This window comes from Apodemus sylvaticus, chromosome 23 (genome assembly GCF_947179515.1).
Source record: "Apodemus sylvaticus chromosome 23, mApoSyl1.1, whole genome shotgun sequence".
Lineage (NCBI taxonomy): Eukaryota > Metazoa > Chordata > Mammalia > Rodentia > Muridae > Apodemus > Apodemus sylvaticus.
In genome coordinates this window covers 46,764,156-46,783,434 of record NC_067494.1, presented here as the reverse complement: position 1 = coordinate 46,783,434, position 19,279 = coordinate 46,764,156, and the positions used below count along the sequence as shown (strand labels likewise).

Here is a 19,279-nt window from a genome sequence, read left to right as displayed (position 1 = left end):
ATATTTTCTCTTTCTCCCTGTCCCTTGAGCACAGGGAGGTTTCGATAAAGCTACAAAGTTTCACTCACACATCCAGCACTCATGCAATTCTGGCTATTATGAAGGAAACAAAGTAACTCTATACTCTGCCTGAGTTTATTAAAATATGGCATGTATCATCCCAGCCAAAGACAGAACAATCTATCTCAAACAAAGACTGTAACAGAGCTTTACAAGTCAAGATAAAACTCAATAAACTACAGACTGACTGCCATCAACCAGATGACCTGAGTTCAATTCCTGGAATTCACATGATCAAGAACTGCTTCCTGCAAGTTGTCCTCTAACGAATGTGTGCTGTGGCATGCACTCCCATGCATGTGCATGAACACATACACCGTAAATAAACAAACAAATGAAAATTTAGAAATCAATGCTAAGCCAGGTGTGCATTACAAGCACAGTAGTTAACAGCCAAATGTCATCAGACTACCTGCACACAAATCTCTGCTACACAACTGACTGGCTGCATTCCCTCACATAAGTTATCTACTCTTACCTCTACTTTCTCATCCATTCACAGATGCAAACAGCAAAAGCCCTACCTCCCAGGGCTGTCATGAAAACTGAAGGAGAGAACACAGAGAAAGCGCTCACACAAGTATCAAACAGTGGGCCTCAGGAAGTGTGGAGCGTTGTTACCAGAATAACCTGGGTCTGTTTTAATGACTAGATTCTTGGCAGAGATGCAGTTAAGAAATATGATTCATTACTGGCTAAAATGGAAATGATTAACCAGGTACAACATGTACTGTCCCACCCCTATGTAAAATAAAATCCTGCAACTCAGAAAGGCAGTAAGAATTTCTTTGGACAGCATACCACTGGATACTTGGTTACTTTTGCTTCTATTAGTATTTTCCAAATATCTAAAGCATGCATTTTACAATAGAAAAAACATGCACCTTTAAAATTCATAGTTTACTATAGCTAACCCTTTCAGGTCTAATAGTATTCAAGAATACTAACAGTCGACCAAAACAGAACAAAACAAAACAAACTAACAACAATATTCCCTAAAACAACAATTTCATAAATGTAATTTTTTTTTAAATTTAAACTGTAAAAATCAGCAAATGTGGCATAAAAATCACGTTAACTGTACCGTGAACACACCAAGGTCATCTCTGCCAAACTTGCAATAAAACATTTTTAAACACGGGAGGCCTAAACACAGGAGGCCTGAACACGAGACACAGCAGCATCCCTGTCCATGGTACTCGTAGCAGGCACCTGCTCTCAGATACATGGGCTCGGCTGACCCAAGGAGATCTTACTGCAAATTCACATACTTAGGGATTAGAATCCCTTGTCTGCATTGTATTATCCTTATAAATTAATGTAATATAAGCATATTTCATTAAATGGTTAAAAATATTACACCATCAGAAGTTCAGCAATGCTGTCTATAATGTTAAACTTAACAAAGAGGCAAAGGAACTTACACATGCCCAGGAATTAACAGTATAATGTACTGCTGTGAAACAAGCTGCCACGAGATTAAAAGCAAGGAAATCCTAAATGCTGCCAGTCAGAAATCCAAGTATTAAAATTCCAAATGCACATGATAGGTTTGGGCATATAAAAGCTGCCTGTGCTTGGGTGACTGTCTTCTCAAAATTTACTCTAAGAGAGGAAAAAAAATGCCACAGTGGGCACTAAAATTCTCTATTTAGGAGAAGACACTAAAAAGGTCTGTTTTGTCCTATTCATATCTCTCAGTGTGTGTGTGTGTGTGTGTTGAGTTGCCTGTTTTGTTTTCTAATGAGAGGGTGAAAGAAAAGGTGTGGATTTGGGTGGGTGGGGAGGTAGAGAAGATCTGAGAGGAGTTGGGGGAGGGAAAGCATGATCAGAATATACGAATATACTGTATAAAAAGATGTATTTTCAATTATATATTTAAAAAAAAAAAAAAAGTTGGGACTGGAGAGATGGCTCAGCACTGACTGCTTTTCCAAAGGTCTTGAGTTCAATTCTCAGCAACCACATGGTGGCTCACAACCATTTGTAATGAGATCCGATGCCCTCTTCTGGTGTGTCTGAAGACAGCAACAGTGTGCTCATACAAATAAAATAAATCTTTTAAAAAAAAGAGAAAGAAAGAAAGGTCAACCAGGTACCTAAGATACAGTCGACATTAGACAAAGACACTGGCACCTTACACTACACTGTCCGCTGCTGCTTTCTGTGCCTGGTACACTCTTGAAAATGGGTCTGGAACTAACTAGCAATTACACACACACACACACACACACACACACACAAGAGTGGTCTGTGTCACACCCTCAAATGGGTTAGAGTAATAAAACTTGATGGTTACTACTATGGCTAGCTATGGCCAGTGTTACTGAAATTTAAAAAAAAAAAAAAGTTTTTTTTAAAAAAGTTTGTATCACTGGTAACTAAAAATTAAAATGAAGCATTTTAAAACATAGAAAATAAAGAAACTTGTCTAAAATTAATATTGAAATCCACTCTCCTGCAAGTCCTACATCCATTTTAAAATATTATAAATTATGCTATAGCCCACCTAAAAATGTCATGCAGAGATCAAACTTTAGAATACTTTTCCTCTTCATCATCATCATCATCATCATCATCATCACTGTAATGCTAATGATTAAATCTAAGACTGTGCATGATAGGCAGGTACTTTATCACTAAGCTATATGTTCATCCCCCAAGACAAAAAAAAATTTAAAGCCATCTCTGAATATTTTAGAGCATAGCTTATAAATTATAACCTTGCCCCAAACCTTGACATATTCTGTGGCTTTTTCAGGCCATATATGTTATTTTTGTAATAATAGTTAGACAGTATTAGCCTCTCCGTGTGTTGGCATTTACACAGGTGATCAAAAAATACAAATAATAAAAGTGACAGTATCTTGGATTTTATCACAGCATATTTGTACAAGGTTATACAATTTCAAAATAAAATGAGCCTCCAATATGGGGAATGTCCTACAGTGGCCGTGCTGTTGCTTCCGCTACTAATCACATCATAGAAACAAGACGCAGCACAAGAGAAGCGAAGTGGCAGCTCAGGCTTCTATGCAGTGCCGCTCTCACGGAACGCCAAGGCATCAGGGCTGGCAGGGACTTCTTAAATACAAACCCAACCAGACAGGAAATAACCTCGAGTAACTACATAAAAAGTAAGTTTCTGTACAGCAGAGGCAAGAATAAACAGAGCTAACAGACAGCCCACAGAATGGAGAAAGCCATGACTTGCTGCACGTCAGACAGGGACTAATGCCCACGATTTACAAAGAACTGTGAAAATTAAATGCTAGGAAATAAAACCTCCAATCAATAAATGAGCAAATGAAGACTAGATGGTTTTCAAAGAAAGAAAGAGGGAGGGAGAGAAAGAGGGAGGGAAGGAGGGAGGGAAGGAAGGAAGGAAGGAAGGAAGGAAGGAAGGAAGGAAGGAAATATAAATGACCAATAACATTTTTTAAGTGTCCAGGATCTCTAGTCATCAAAGAAATACAAATTAAAACTGAGATACTACTTCCCCAGTCAGAATGGTGTAACTAACAAACCTGACAGTAAGTGTTGGAGAACACATGAAGGAAAGAACCCTTGCTCACTACTGGCAGGGGTACGCGCTCATACAGCCATCAGGGAAATCAGTTTGGAAATTACTCAAAAAAAGTAAAAATAGAATACTATGTGGCCCAGCCATTTCATTCCTGGGCATGCTCCAGAGAGGTTCACACCCTACCACAGAAATATCTGCACCCTGTTTTCTGTCTGCTGCCTTATTCACCACACAAGGAAATGGAACAGCACAGCTGTCCTGTCAGCAAGTAAGTGAATAATGAAAATCTGGGACACATGTAACCAGGATACTTCTCAGTTCTAGAGAAAAATTAAGTTTAAAATTTTGTAAAAAAAAAAAAAATGAATGGAATTAGAATATGAAATGAGGTCAAATACTTTCAGAAAGAAATAAAACAAATGCTCTCCCTCAAATATAGAATCTAGACAAGAATATATGTCTATGGAGGCAGATGTATCTGTGGGTACGGTACAGCATGGGGGGAAGAGAACGAGAAAGGCTGAGTGTGAGGATGAGTTCAGGACTGCAGGTAATCAACACAAGCTATAGAAGAGGATATAAGCTAATTGTCTTTCTAGTTCTAAATCTGTTATGGGTTTTTGGGTTTGGTGGTGGCTAAGTATATAAAATATATTCAAGACTAAAAGTGTAAAATTTAATGTGAAGTCTCGCATCTATTTCACATGCCAATTCTAACTGTATATTAACTTCAGTAAGTTGTACAGAATTTGGTCTGGTTAATTTGGGTGTGTGATATTTGTACTTACTTATAAGATTTTTTTATAATAAAGGTCACTAAAACATAAAGAAATAGAAAACAGCCAGTTTTCATGTAAACCAGCACCTGAAGAGACACAAGAAGGACAGAAGCTCTCTAAGAGTTAACAGGCATAGGGTAGCATTTACCTGCTTTCCTTTGTTTTTACTTTACAATTTTATGTGTACATATTTTATTGCATACCTTATGCTTGCACATAAGTCTCTGCACTCCATGTGTGCAGTGCATGTAGGGGCCAGAAGAGGGCATCAGATCACTTAGAACTGACAGACAGTTGAGAGCTGCCACATAGGTAGGTGCTGGGAATCAAACCCAGGTCCTTTAAAAGAGCAACCAAGTTCAGTGCCTGCACGCCTCTGTCGGTACCTGGAAGCTAGTGGACAGCAAGAATTTTGATGACTACATGAAGTCACTCGGTGTGGGCTTCACCGCCAGGCAGGGGCTAGCATGACCAGGCCTACCACAATCGTGGAGAATGGGACACTATCACCATGATGACACACAATACATTCAAGAACACAGAGATCAGCTTTCAGCTGAGTAGAATTCAATGAGGTGACAGCAGTCAAGTCAGTCATGAGGCTGGATGGAAGAGGCAACCGTATGTCTGTCCATGTGCAGAAGTAGAGCGGGCAGGAGACTACACTTACAAGGGAGCTCAGTGATGGGAACTCACCCCAACTCTCACCCATGGCAGTGTGGAGAGCACCTGGACTCATGAGAAGGAGGTATGACCTAGCTGCTCTGTCACCGACTGCTCCTCCGCCAACTGGCTACCCCTCAACTCAGCACCATGTTGACTCATGTTTTTCCCCTCTGACATTTTGTATAAATACTCTTTGGTTGGAATTTTTCTGGAAATATGGGGCATCAGCCTGGACCCAGTTCCCACTGTGTATACAGTTTGTTTTTTAAAACTGTATTCAAGGAGTACTCCAAGGTCAATAAAGCAGAACCAAGGCAGAGCGAGAGCGAGAGAGAGAGAGAGAGAGAAAGAGAGAGAGAGACCAAGGCTCTTAACCACTAAGCATCTGTCCTGCCCCTGCTTGATTTCCTCTAAGAGATCACATGAAACCAAGCAGCAGAGAACCAGGAGCTCCTAACCAATCAAACAGCCAAACAGCAAACTGGCAAATGGGCATGCTTTTCTCTGGTCATCCTTTGCCAATTCAAACTCTTCTGTCTTGAAAATCAGAGATGTTATGCTGCAGTCTCCAGAACAGGCCTTCCCAACTGTGAATGACTTACAGCACATTCCTTAGAACGCAGCTGAGCTCCTCTAAAGCATGATCTCAGCCTATTTCTCTTACCAAGACGCATGCTGGTTTTAAAGACACACATGCACACACACACACACACACACACACACACACACACACACACACACACACACAGTGAGTAGTCTGTGAAAAGGCCAGGATTTACCAGTCTATAGTTAATTTAACTTACTCCATAAAGTTTAAAGGGGCCACAGAGCCAGCTCCATCTAGTCCATTCTGACACTAAGAGATAACAGAAACAATGCCAGTGCGTGCCTCCTGGCCTGCTGTAACTAACATCCAGCCTAAGCCACAGTGTTCAGAATGTTCGCTCTAACTATAATGTAGTTACATTTACAAGGAAAGCATATTTTACACACACACACACACACACGTATATATATGTTCAATGTAAAAACCTATCAATGTAATCAATCAATTTCCAAGTCTCCAAATATTTTCATTCCTGACACAGACTTATAAACTTGAGTCATGCAATCTCATATTTTTCAATTTTTAGGCTCAACTTACATTAGGAAGCTACTCTCTAGAACTGTAAGTAAGTCTTTCCTCTGTATGCTTATTTTCACTTTATTAAGTATATTCACTCTCTACATTATGTGATATGGGTCATTCACATATGCAAAACAGAGTGAATTTTTGTTGTCACTGTTACTTGAGCAAAATCCAAGCCAAGAATACGAGGAAAGAAATCTAAGCCAGAGAACCTGAGACCAGCAAACACAGTCAAGTGCCCTTGCTATCTCTGACTACTTCAACCCAGATCTGAATTCCTACATTTGATCCCATTTCTTGGGATCAAAGCTATTTTCAGAACTCACATTTTTCCAGGTTTCATAGTATCTGCATGTACGAAATAAGGTGTCTTGAGGACGGGGCATGAATTTAAACATTAAATTTATTTGTTCAATTTATGCTATACCTTATAAACAGAACCTACTTGTAATTCTATACAATATTTTTATTGTGCTTGTATTTTTACTACAACCTGTCATATGAGGTCATATGTTGATTTTGGCCTCTTGTGAGAGTGTTTTAGCATTCAGACTGTTTTGGATTCTGCAGCATTTTGGACTTTAGATTTCAAATTGAGCAGAGATAAGAAAAATGTGCTCATGAATAAAGAAAGTCCAACCTTGATAACATGCACACACTGCAATCAACTCACAGGTTGAGGGGCAGCAGCAGGCAGACTACCAGGGGATTTTTTAGGCCTTAATGGAATGTCAGTCTAACACTTAACCCATCAGGAACTGATAAAGAATCAATGAGATGTACATAACACACTTCTTAGTACCTATCATTCAAGTGTAAATGCAAGCCAAGCACAAGCACATACACTGATCCCTTCCCAGGCACTGTCTGGTAGATGAGCTGAATCTGCACATAACCTCTGCCAGGAAACCAGCAGAAACCTCTAACTTCTGACCAAAAGCCAGTACAACTTTAAAACATTAAGTCATGGTAGATTTTTTAGCAATTTCCTTTTTATTCATAATAAAGGAAAGTAAGTTTATATTGAAATAGTTGTATCATTTTCTGACATTACCCCAGAGTTCAAGTCTAGCAAATTCTTTAAAAAGTTAAGCCTATGTCACCCGAAGTACAGCAGTAATGCTCTACAGACAACTCCTCAACTCACCCATAACAGAACAATAAATGTGTTTCTTAAGCTTCCATGACCTGCTACTATATTCTAATATGGTTCTCCTTTTATTCAATATGAAAGACACTTCTACTGATATTCTACTGTACTCATTTAATCACAATTAAAATTCCATAAAAATCTACAGTTACAAAATGTATACTACACTGGGCCAACAAACAGCATAAAGCTATTTTCATTGGCACAGGAAAACGAGCTAATGAATTAAAACCAGTCTAAATGAAGTAGTTAGCACTAATACCAGTGCTGTATCTAGGTGGCCAAGTCCCAGCTCAAGAAGGGTAAGTCAAGTCTCCATGACTGCTACAGAGCAGACTGTGTGAAAAGTTATACTCGGAAACAAGGAGCTACAGAAACCACTCACAGAACAGTTCACTCTCCATGATGAAGTGAAGAAATGTTGTCATTACAGGGCTAATACTATGGCCTCTATGAAACTAGACACTCCCAGATGCCAGCTTCTAATTCTCAAACTCCCCTTCCAGCATCTGGCATGGAAAATTTCTCAGGACTTCAAGACAGATCTGTGATCCAAAGAGCAGCTACTGGGGATATTTGTGGGAGGCAAGTGACACCTACCTGGTTTGTATATTTGAAAATAACAACCTGATCTTCACTGATCTTCACTTCCCTGCAAGAAGCACAGCTGAGAACTTGTAGTATTCCTGCTGGTCCCTCCTGCTGACTGAAGCCAAGGCTGTGGCCTGGCTGTCCCTACTAGCTAATGCCACGGCTACTGATTCGTGTTTGCTATCCCAACTCTACTGAACTGGACTGCTGGTGTATCCATGAGGTGTTTGCAAGTGCATCGAGCTACCACAGCCTGCTGACCTGTGAACTGAACTGGCAATTTCCAGACAACACAGATGGGAGTTGCTCCAAAGCAACTAAACAGGTCCACTTCCCACATCTTTCTTTTCTACTACCTCTGGTGGGTGGTGGGCTGTAAGGGAGGTTAAAACGTTTAAGAACCATCATTAAAATAGGATTTGACGAAATTAAAGTTACAGGCATTGCAGTTCTCCTACTTCCACTTACGTGTGAACTTTAAACAGCAATGTGGGATATAAAGTATTTACAAGTCAGATGTTCAGGAAAACAGGTTTCAGAAGTTCAACATCTAACAATTACACATTAACCTGTTAAAATATTTCTGGACATTGCTCCTGTCCAAAGGAAATACAAGGACAAAAAGTGGAACAGAGACTGAAGGAAAGGCCATCCAGAGACTGCCCCACCTGAGGATCCATCCCACATGCAGACACCAAGCCCAGACACTATTGCAGATGCCAAGAAGTACTTCCTGACAGGAGCCTGACACAGCTGTCTCCTGAGAGGCTCTGCCAGATCCTGACCAATACAGATGCAGATGTTCACAGCCAACCATTGGACTGAGCACAGGGACACCCCCCCCCATGGAAGGAGATAGGGGAAGGACTGAAGGAGCTGAAGGGGCCTTATCTGGCATAGATGAGAGAGGAGGCCCTTGGTTCTGTGAAGGCTTGATGCCCCAGTGTAGAGGAATGCTACAGTGGTTAAGGCGGGAGAGGGGGGAGGGGGAGGGCACCATCATAAAAGCAGGATAAGAGAGAATGGGATAGGGAGTTTGCAGAGGGGAAACTGGGAAAGGTGATGACATTTGGAAAGTAAACAAATAAAATATCCAATTTAAAAAAAATATTTCTGGACAATGTCATTATCTGAAATTGTTTTAAGGACATAAATTTAGACAAGAGCTATATAAACACAAAAATTACATCAGTTATTACAGGACATAAAGACTTTAGAGAATTATAACAATCACTACAGGTCAATAAGTTGAGGAAAAAAGCCAAGCATGCACACCTATAATCTTAGCACTGAGAAGGCTGGGGCAGAGAATCACCAGCTGCAGGCAGGTCGGAGCTACTCAGGAAGACTGTCTCAAACAACAACTAAGTAAATACTAACAGAATGACTGAGCACAGTGGTGCAGAAGCACTTGGGAGGCAGAGGCACCAGACTTCTCAAAGTTTAAGGCCAGACTGGTCTACCAAGTGAGTTCCAGGACAGCCAAGACTGTTATACAGAGAAACCCTGCTATGACTGAAAAGAAAAAAGAAAAGAAATCGAGAACAGGATCTATGAATACTAAATCTCACCAACAAGTGCCACCTGTTTTCATTTATAGTCACAGAAAAAAAGATTTTCATCAGGACCAATACTTAAATTACAACTACTACCTTCAAAGCTTTCGAATATAATTAGGTTGCATGACAAAGCATCACAACCCCCTAAGTGTCAATCTGGAAGACGGATGTAGCTATAATAGGCTATGCAGTTCCCACCTCTTCTCCTGAGCACTTCCTAGTCCACCTCTCATGGCAATCTCCACATTATTTTTTGAACAAATCTTTTGTAATATCATCACATGACTTCTCAAGATTAACCAAGGAATTAGAATGAATCATGTTCACCTATAATAAAGCACATGTGGGTGTACACAAATTCTGGGTTAATTCTCCCCAGAGGCAAAAAGGCAACAATGAATTAAATAAATAATGAATGACTGAAAAGTATCTTATAAAGCTAAAGTCAGTAACTTAGCAAAGTTTATCAGCATTAGCTTTATGCAAAACAGTCAGAATAAAACAAATCTGTGTGAACAATTTTCAATGAATTTTTACAAGTTTTTTTGCCAGGAATACCATATTCAATAGGCTTACTAAGTACCAATTGTGTCAGACAACAATTTTGCAAGAAGAAATATTTAATTTCTTGCCTTGTGTAATAAAAGGGAGAAAAAAACAGTAATTCTGATGGCAAGTCTTGGTGAGACCTATGGATGACCAGAGAAGCCCTCTTCTTAAACAGTACTGGAAAATTAAAAAGATTCCAAGGGGCACGCTCCCATTATAAATCATCAAAAATCCCTAATGTCAAAACCTTAATTTTAAAAGGAAAGAGTCCCATAATGCTTTGAGAAAATGTGTATTAGTTTCTATAGTGACCAAGGTATTCAGCTTAACATCAGTCTCCCAGTCATAAAATGTTCACGTTGAGTTTAGACCGTTAACTCTTATTTTCAAGAAGCACGCAAGACCCAAATAAAGGACTGACTGAAATTGCTCAACAGCCACTCGCTGGTTCCCTTTACACAGATGTGAGCATGAAGGGAGCGCAAACCTAGTCAGGATGATGCCTGAACATACTCTACTCTTCTTTAAAGGTAAATATAATCCATGTTTATCATCTTGCTCAATATAGAAAGCAAAGAATTATCTGTAGTTATCACAGCTGCCAGACACAACCAAGTCACAGGTGACCAGTGGAGTTTAAATGTGGCAACAGACACTCAACACAACACAGAACTAAAATAAACAAACAGAAGAAAACACTCATCATATTCTTACCAACATGCATAAAAGACTGCCCAATTAAACAAATACAAGGCTTAAACCTTCCCACAAATCAACTTCTGTAGTGAATCTTTTCAATGGCTACTGAACAGCTACAGGGGTTGGTGTAACTCTTATCCTCTTGGAGAAAACTGCCTGACGCGTGACAGCCACATGGAGTAAAAAGCACACTGAGGATGGTTAGCGCAGTTGTCAGGCACGGCTTAGACAGAGCCGGCTGCAGCCCCTGGCCATACCTACTGCTTCAGAGAGCTCGGCTTTCTTTTATGAAGTAGTGTGCTAATGAAGCCTAGCTGCACATTGAAGAACAGCAGCATCTTACTCGGACCCAAAATCTCTCTAAAAAGCAAAACAGAAAATCTGAGCTGGCCATTACATAATAAGAAGACATTTTGAAAACAAATTAATTTTGTTATGAAAAGCTTTCAATTACAAGTTGTTTCTAAAAATAGAAATGTTCAGTAGTAGAGAGGAAATTATGGCATGAAAAGGGTCATTTCATCTTTTAAGTCCTTTAATTTTTTTCATTTGTCTACACAACTCTTTACCTGCAGAAAACTGGGGGAGGGGAGAAGCATTCCCCAAAACATGCAACTTTAGTAACTGTTCATCTCTCCCAAATGTTACATAAAAGTTTCAAATAAATGCTTATAAAATAGAATCCACTTAAATCTAAAATATTCCATTTAAAATGTTTTAAAACTAACACCTCAATTTAACACTAAAACACTAAGCTGAATGTTACTTCTCCACAGAAAACGCATCTTTTCTTAACCAGACAAGAACTCTGGGGGGCGGAGGGAGTGACAAGAGAATTCACCTAACTAGTAATATTTTACTTGCAAAGTTTATTCTGCCATTTAAAAAAAAAATCCGGCTAATTATTCTGAAAGACAATACTGAAACTAAATTGCTTGGCGGCTCCTTTCTAAAGAATCGCTTGTAAGGCTATGAATGAACACTAACTACACAGTAAATTTGCTTACTAAAATACAACTCGTAAAATCGTTACAGAAGATGAATTATGAATCAGGAGTAACTTAACATCGGTGTTCAAATTGGCAACCTGAACCTAATAATTTACCTTAGCTTGTCAAATAGGAATCGAGAGAAAAGGCTCTAACTAGGTCAAGTGTGCTCACAAGAAGGTGAGAGGGAAAGAGAGGGAAACCTGCCTTCCTCCACAGGCAGAATAAGTCAAAAGGGGAAAGCCAAGCCTCGGAGTCAATCTGAAGAGCCTGCACAGATCTACCAAATGTGTGTTCGCGGCTAACCATTTCAAAGTCAGAACTATTTCCAAATCCCGCACAAGTCGTGGTAAAATGTGCGGTCGCGTGGGACAAGTCTGCCCAGCCACAACTTAACCAAACGCCCTTCCGCCCGCTGTCACAAGAGGCTATCTCGAGGCTTCCCGCCGGCCACTCAGCTCGGCCGGCAGTCTCCCCCGGTACCAACTGGCTGGATACCTGCCCTCACCCCACCCCCAAGATCGTCCCCAACTCTTCCCGCAGCCCCGCTGCGTAAGGCCAGCACACCGGGCCGGAGTAGGGGCGATCTGTCCGCCCCCCACCCCGCCGCCCGCCCGGATGCACGCGCGCCGTGGGGCACACGGGGCTCACACCGCCGGCCGCGGGCACCGGCCGGTCACGTGGCCTCGGAGGGGCCGAGATCCGCGTCCCGACCTTTAGGAAGCCGCCATCAAAGAAAGCGGCCGCGAGGAGCGCACCGCACAGGGGAAGGTCCACGCGTGCTTGGGCCGCGCGGGGGGGGGGGGACCGGTGCGCGGCCAGGTAAGGGCCGGGAGGCACAGGTGGGACGCGCGGGCGCAGGCGGTTCAGTGGGCGCGAGCCGGGCCTGCGGACACAAGTGCGCGCCTGGAAAGGGTCCGGGGGACACAGGTGGGGGGTCTGAGGACACACGTGGGTGGCCAGGCGGAGTCCCGGGGACACAAGTGCACGGCCAGGTGCGTCTCCCGCGCGCAGGTGGCCGGCCCGCCCGCTGCGCGGGCCACCAAGCCGCCCTGGACCCCGCCCGGGCGGTGGGGCGCGGCAGGAGGCGACAAGGACGAGCGCCCCTAGGGACCCCGCTGGCCAGCACGGTGGGCGGAGGCCGAGGGGACAGGGCCGCGGGCGAGGGCGGGTCCGCCGGCGGGCAGGCAGGCAGGCCGGCCGGCGGGGGAGGGGCGGCCGCGGGACCCCACCGCGCTCTGCCTCCCGCGGCCTCCGCGTCGCCGACCCGCGCGCGCCCCGTCCCCTCAACACCCCGGCGGCGGCGCTCACCTCGGTCGGCTGGCTGATCTCGAACAGGTCCAGCCGGTTGGCGTTCCAGTGGTGAATGATGTCGGCCAGCTTCCGCCGTTCTTCGTCGCGGCCGCCCGCCGACATGGTCGCGGCCGCTCCTCCCTACGGCCAGCCCGGGCCGCAACACCACAGGCCGCCTCCTCACCACCGCCGCCGCAGCCGCCGCGCGTCCTCCGCCGGGGCTCGGCCCGCGTCCGGCCCGCGCCGCCTCAGCCCGCCTCAGCCGCGGCCGGTGCGCCGAGCGCCGCCCCCCGCCCTCCCGCCGCCGTGCGCGCCCGCCCGCCGTGCGCGTCCCCGTGAGCGCGCGCCGCGCCGCTAGGTGCTGACGCGTGGCCGCGCGCGCGTGTGCGTGCGCGCGTGCGTGCGTGCAGGGGGCGCGCCGGGTGTCTGCGGGCGGCGCTCGCTCAGTGCCGGAGGCGTGAGTCCTGACCCGAGACGCTCGGTCCTGCGGCCGCTCAGGGTCCGCCCTGGGCAGGCTGAGGTGTGGCGGGCGAGCCGGCGAGCGGCGGGGCGGCGCCCTGACGGGCGGGGCGACCCGGAGCTGCCGAGCTGGGTGGACAGGTGGGCGTGGGCTGCGCGGCCGGCAGAACTGGCCGGCCACCCCGCCGCGGCCCTGACGCCTGCGCTGCGCTGGCTGCTGGGGTCAAATCCCAGCTGACCTTTCTCCGGAGGAAAGATAAATTATTATGGTTGTGTGTGAGCGTCAGGGCAAATGTTTTCCAAGCCCTCCTCCGGCTCAGGGTGCCTCGGATCCCCCGCATTCCTCAGCCCCGGGCAGGGAGCGGCGGCGCCCTTTGTGTCTCCGGGGAGCGCACGCCACCTCGGGGGAAACAGCGAACCCACCCGAGTTAAAACTGGGAGAGACCCTAGCATGAGGTTTTTTTAATCTTTTAAAGCGTCCCGGTGAACCTAGAAACCCAGAAATTAACTTGAATAGCTAACGCTCGGGGTTTAGAGAACGTTTGTTTCTTTGTCTTTTTCATTGCCTCTTCCGTGCCAAAAATCTCTGTTCGCTGGAGAACACATCCGGAAAGAGCTCTTTTCTCCGGTTCATCCAGGTAAAATTGGTGTTTGGCATGCTCTAAGGGAATTCCATCACCGGAGTTAAGAAGGTAATACGCTGTATTCAACACGACCTCTTTATTTCTGCTATCTCCCTTTTCCAGTGAGAAGATATGTTTCCTCTCTACCAGTTGGATTTCTTCTTTTGTAGGAAAGAAGAGCATCTGTCCTCCAGGCTGGGCTTTGTCTCAGTTTGCTCTGCGACTGCACTAGCGCAGCAAGGCTACATAAGGAGGCTTTTCAGCAGAGGAGCCTGGTGTTGAACTCCTGCCATGGGGAATGAATTCTTCTATAGACCCCTCGTCCTCTTCAGAAAGTTGAAGGGGGACGATTTGCAAAGAAGAAAAGCATATGTGTGTGAATGTGTCTTCCTGTCCCAGCATTCTGTTCCTTTGTGTCTTTAAGTTCTTGTGCTTCTGTGTGCACTTGATTGTCAGTGCAGCGCAAGACGCTCACGAGCCTCCACACTCACAGTGCCCCCGATAGCGCCAGTGTAAACTACTTTGCACAGCATGAGTTGTATTCCTGCTGAAGAACTAACTGGCTTTTACAGAATTTGCAAAGCTAGCAATTAGACAACTAACACCGTGCCACTGTGTCACTAAAGGGAAAATTCAGTATTGCTAGGAACCGAGAATGGCTCTCTGCAGTGTTGTTTTTATGGGAAGAAATATGTATATAGAGAAGTCCTGGGTTCTGTCACCAGCATCATAGAGAGCCCTGAGTGCTGGTCTCAGTTCCCAAAGTATAATTCATTGTAAGTCATTAGCACATCGATAAAGGCTCGAAATCTTCAGAATACCTGTGACTTTTCTCACAGCCAAAAGGACTTGAACTGTTATGCATTCAGCCAAGGAGCGTTTGAGACTCAAGAGATAAATGGGGAGTGGTAGGCCAGGCCTGTGTTGGGAGAACAGGGAGACGTGGCAGGAAGATGAGGAGCTGAAGGCCGCCCTCTGTGGTGAACCACAAGTTCAAGAAAAAGAAAAGGGAACCAAAACCGTGTTCTGAGTCGTGTGTTGTGATAGCCATGAAAGAAGGAAGGGGACATAGGTAGCTGTGGTAGCACAACCTATGTCCTAAATTTAAGGGAGACAGGTGCTTGGGGCGCCCTGAGGCCGCCATTCAGTGGTACAGAGCTTCCCAGCGCTCATGAGGTCCTGGGTTCTGTCACCAGCATCCTAGAGAGGATCATGCTTAAAGATACCCAAATGGCCTGTACAGACAAAACCCTGATCTTTTGTTAATGCATAAGCGTCGTGACTGGTCACACCTGAGGACATGATGTGGAAAAGGAGGAAAATCCTAAAACCCCCAAAAGCTCAGTTAACCACGTCCAACACAGGAACAGACTGAGTGAAAGACTGTACGCGAAGGCAAACACAAGGCTGCACTAGACAAGGCCGACTGTAATCCGGTCAGTCTGGTTTGAAGACTGAAGTTCCCACTTCATACTTAAGTCTCGATCTTCCCTTTTAAAGGCATTAAAATACCTTAGCTGTTTATTAAACAATAAGAACCATCAGTGCTGAGCCAGGCAGTGATGGCACACGCCTTCATTCCCACCGCTCAGGAGGCGGAAGCAGAAGCAGGTGGATCTCTGAGTTCAAGGCCAGCCTGGTCGACCGAGTGAGTTCCAGGACACGGAGAAACTTGGTCTTGCAAAACAAGACCTCGAGGACTGAGGAAAATATGTGAGAACAAATAAATAAGTTAACGGACATTAGTTTTGCTTTCCTCTTTTTTTCCCCTTTTTTTTCTTTTCTTTTCTTTTTTTTTTCTTTTTTTTTTTTTTTTTGACAGTTCTATGTTTTTCAGACCAGCCTTGTATTTATTCTGTAGCCAAAAGTGACCTTGGACTCTGATCCTCCCCCATACCTCCAGAGCAACAGGGCTGGGGGCTGGAATATATCATCACTTCCAGTTTATGCTGTACTGGAGATTTGAACACTTGGCTTCCTATATGCTAAGCAAGTACTCTACCAAATGAACTATATCCCCTTTGAAATTTATCTTCAGGAAAGTATTTTTAAGAACAAAAATTCCACTGGGGCTGGAGAGATGGCTTAGCGGTTAAGAGCGCTGACTACTCTTCCAGAGGTCCCTGAGTTCAATTCCCAGCACCCACACGGTAGCTCACAACCATCTGAAATGGGATCTAAGGGTCTCTTCTGGTGTGTCTGAAGACAGTGATAGTGTACTCACACATAAAATAAATCTTCAAACAAAATTCCACAACCAACTCTGTAATAAACCCTTTTCTGCCTCAGTTTGCACACGCCCCAGGAAAGAAATAGCAGGAAGATGATGAACATATCCCAGAAAAGTAAATGACACATACAGCAGCTATAACCTAATGACCAACAACAGATCATTCGCCTCCCAATAACTTTCATACTTTGGCAAGTTAGTAGAATGTTGAAATATTTCAGTTCTATAACTGCACAAGTCAGCTTACAAGTCATGTTAATAGATATAGGCAAGTTAGTAGAATATTGAAATATTTCAGTTCTATAACTGCACAAGCCAGCTTACAAGTCATGTTAGTAGATGGTCCTTTGTATCAAATCAAAGGATGGTCTTTAAACAAAATGTGAAGATAGGGGAGGAATCGGCAGAGGCAGCATTAATGTAGAGACGTCATCTGAAGCCTCTGCATACAAAAGCTGTTCTGGCTTGTTAACCTAAAGACCAAACAGCTACCTCCTTTTCAGAACCTGCAGGCCAGAAAGCTCAATGCTGATTAGTTTCTTTATGCAAGAAACAAGGGAAGGGAGAAAAGGGTTCAGGGAGGAATTCCAGACTAGGTTTCCATAGCTATGTACTTTACTTAATAAATCTTTCTACCCCATTATATTTCTAGTGCCTGATATTGAGTCACATTTACTTTACTTAATAAATCTTTCTACCCCATCATATTTCTAGTGCCTGATATTGAGTCACATTTAGAAGACCTCATAAAATTTCCAGAAAGCTCTTTTGTTTTGTTTTGTTTTGTCTTTTACAGAGAACTGTGCTGGAAAACAGGGAGTGGTGGTGCCGGCCCTTCCTTCATCCTAGCGGTCAGATCTCTGTGACTCAGGCCAACCTGGTCCCACATAGCGAGTTCCAGGGCTACAGAGTAGGACCCTGTGTCAAAACAGGGACATGACAGTGGAGCTTAGTGGCAAATGGCTTGATCCGCCTCCTAGCGTTAGTGTGGCGTCACCTCCTCCCTGGGATGGACAGACAAAAGGAGCTGCCAAGGCATACGGCTCAGCCGTCGAGTATACCTGCCTGTGTTCTGTCCCCAATACCGAAAACATAAAAGTAAAATGCTGCCAACACGAGCCGAGTGATAAGCCTTATTTCCACACCAAATCTTTACAGAGCCCCCGACAGTACTAGGAAGACAGCGCACACATCATGCATATTCTAAGCACAAACCAAATTGCTCAACTGTATGTTTTCACGGCCCTAATTTTAAAAATATACATATGTGTAATATTTAATCCGGGCTATATAAAGAGTGTATGTATGTGTTTGATTTTGCTGGAAAACATATTCTAAAAAGTAAATTCCCATTGTACTGGCTGGTTTTGTGTGTCAACTTGACACAGGCTGGAGTTATCACAGAGAAAGGAGCTTCAGTTGGGGAAGTGCCTCCATGAGATCCAGCTGTGGGGCATTTTCTCAATTAGTGATCAAGGTGGGAGGGCCCCTTGTGGGTGGAGCCATCTCTGAACTGGTAGTCCTGGGTTCTATAAGAGAGAGCAAGCCAGGGGAAGCAAGCCAGTAAGGAACATCCCTCCGTGGCCTCTGCATCAGCTCCTGCTTCCTGATCTAACACCCATTAAATCTTTTTTAAGAAAAACAAGGTCTCTGTATGAAACCTAGCAAACACTAGGCCCTGGGTGATCTGAAACTCACTATGTAAACAAGACTCGCCTCCAAGTCTTAGAGATTGCCCCTGTCCCTGCCCCTCCCTGCCCCTGCCCCTGCCTCCTGGATGTGGGTACTAAAAGTGTGCAGTACCACACCTAGCTTTAAAAGGTGTAGTCCAGACTGACCTCCACCTTTTCAGCGTATTCTACTGGCATGAGCCACCACAATCCACAAGTTTTATTTTAGAAGTAAACAGTACGTATCAACTAAAAAAATGCCATTCTACAATGTGTAACCAACAATAAAAATAAGAGAAACAAAAGGCAGTATTGAGAAATACCTTGTTCATGAAATTCCGGAAGCATTCCTAAGCGTGTTCCCTAAGAGAAACCCCCCCCCCCTTTATCTACTGTGAATCTGTAAATGAATTTAAAAAAAAAAAGCAAATACAAAATGAAGGGTTCCACTTGCTTTTGAAGATGCAGTGCCACTTAAACATTTTAAATGTGCTCTTGACATTTTTAATGCCACAAGAAGCAGAAGCTCTTCTCTCTGGCCTTCTGTTAAGATGGCGTCGTGAATACATGCTCTGAAGTGCTCTGCCACTGCCACAGATCTGCCCCAAATGGCCACCAGGGATAAGTAGGAAATTTGGGTGTCCAGTCACTGAAGCACCTGGGATGTGGCTGAGCGCCCCTGGCCGAAAGGGTAGACCCGACAGCAAGAAGGGGCTTGAAGGGGGAGTCCTGTCGGACATTGCAACCCATAGCAAACAGATCCTGCACAGGGCTAGGCTCTTGTTGGGTGGGGAGTGATGGTTAGAAATGCCGTGGAGAGGAGAAAGCCAAGTATAGCATACAGGTGTGATTATATAAAGCTGTGCCCCAGAAGAGAAGCCACCAGTGCAGCCGTCTACCCAGTAACTGGACCAGCCCGTCCAGTGAGGGAATGTGGTTCATCCATCTATGACAACAGGGCGCTCCCTTAATCCCAGCTCTCCTCGCAGCAAGCAAGAGGCTGAGCAAAGAGAGCACTGAGCCTAACAGAAGCTACGGAAAGGAATTGCTGAAGTGCACGAGAGACTGGTGCCAAGAGACCTTCGCAAGGGGCAACCTAGAGAGAAAGGCATTCCAGGGGAATGAAAATAATATTCTGAAAAAGAGCTTAAAAGCAGAGGTGTTTTAGGAACCTTAAAGAAATGTATGAGAAGATAATGTGGCGTCTAGGAAATTATAGAGGGCAAGCTAGGAAGGAACAAGCTTAGGAGTGTCAGATCAAGCCTAGCCCTAGAATATAGAGACTTTGCCTCAAAAAGGAACAAATT

General features: G+C 44.4%; 1 protein-coding gene, 1 long non-coding RNA gene and 1 pseudogene across 10 annotated transcripts in view; 2 read left to right on the top strand and 1 right to left on the bottom strand.

Moving 5' to 3' along the window:
* Afdn (afadin, adherens junction formation factor) overlaps positions 1-13,277 on the bottom strand; it is a 124,264-nt gene extending 110,987 nt beyond the window's left edge. For all 9 annotated transcript variants that reach the window (XM_052169290.1, XM_052169293.1, XM_052169294.1 and 6 more), the window contains exon 1: positions 13,009-13,277. In XM_052169290.1, coding sequence (XP_052025250.1) covers positions 13,009-13,113 — 105 coding nt within the window. In that variant the 5' untranslated portion in view covers positions 13,114-13,277. The remainder of the gene's footprint in view (positions 1-13,008) is intronic.
* Positions 4,083-5,119, top strand: LOC127674222 (fatty acid-binding protein, heart-like; annotated as a pseudogene).
* On the top strand, positions 12,383-15,808 carry LOC127673589 (uncharacterized). The gene is made up of 3 exons (XR_007975219.1): positions 12,383-12,519; positions 14,049-14,141; positions 14,243-15,808. It is a non-coding gene; the product is annotated as an uncharacterized LOC127673589 (long non-coding RNA).
* The last annotated feature ends 3,471 nt before the right edge of the window (positions 15,809-19,279 follow it).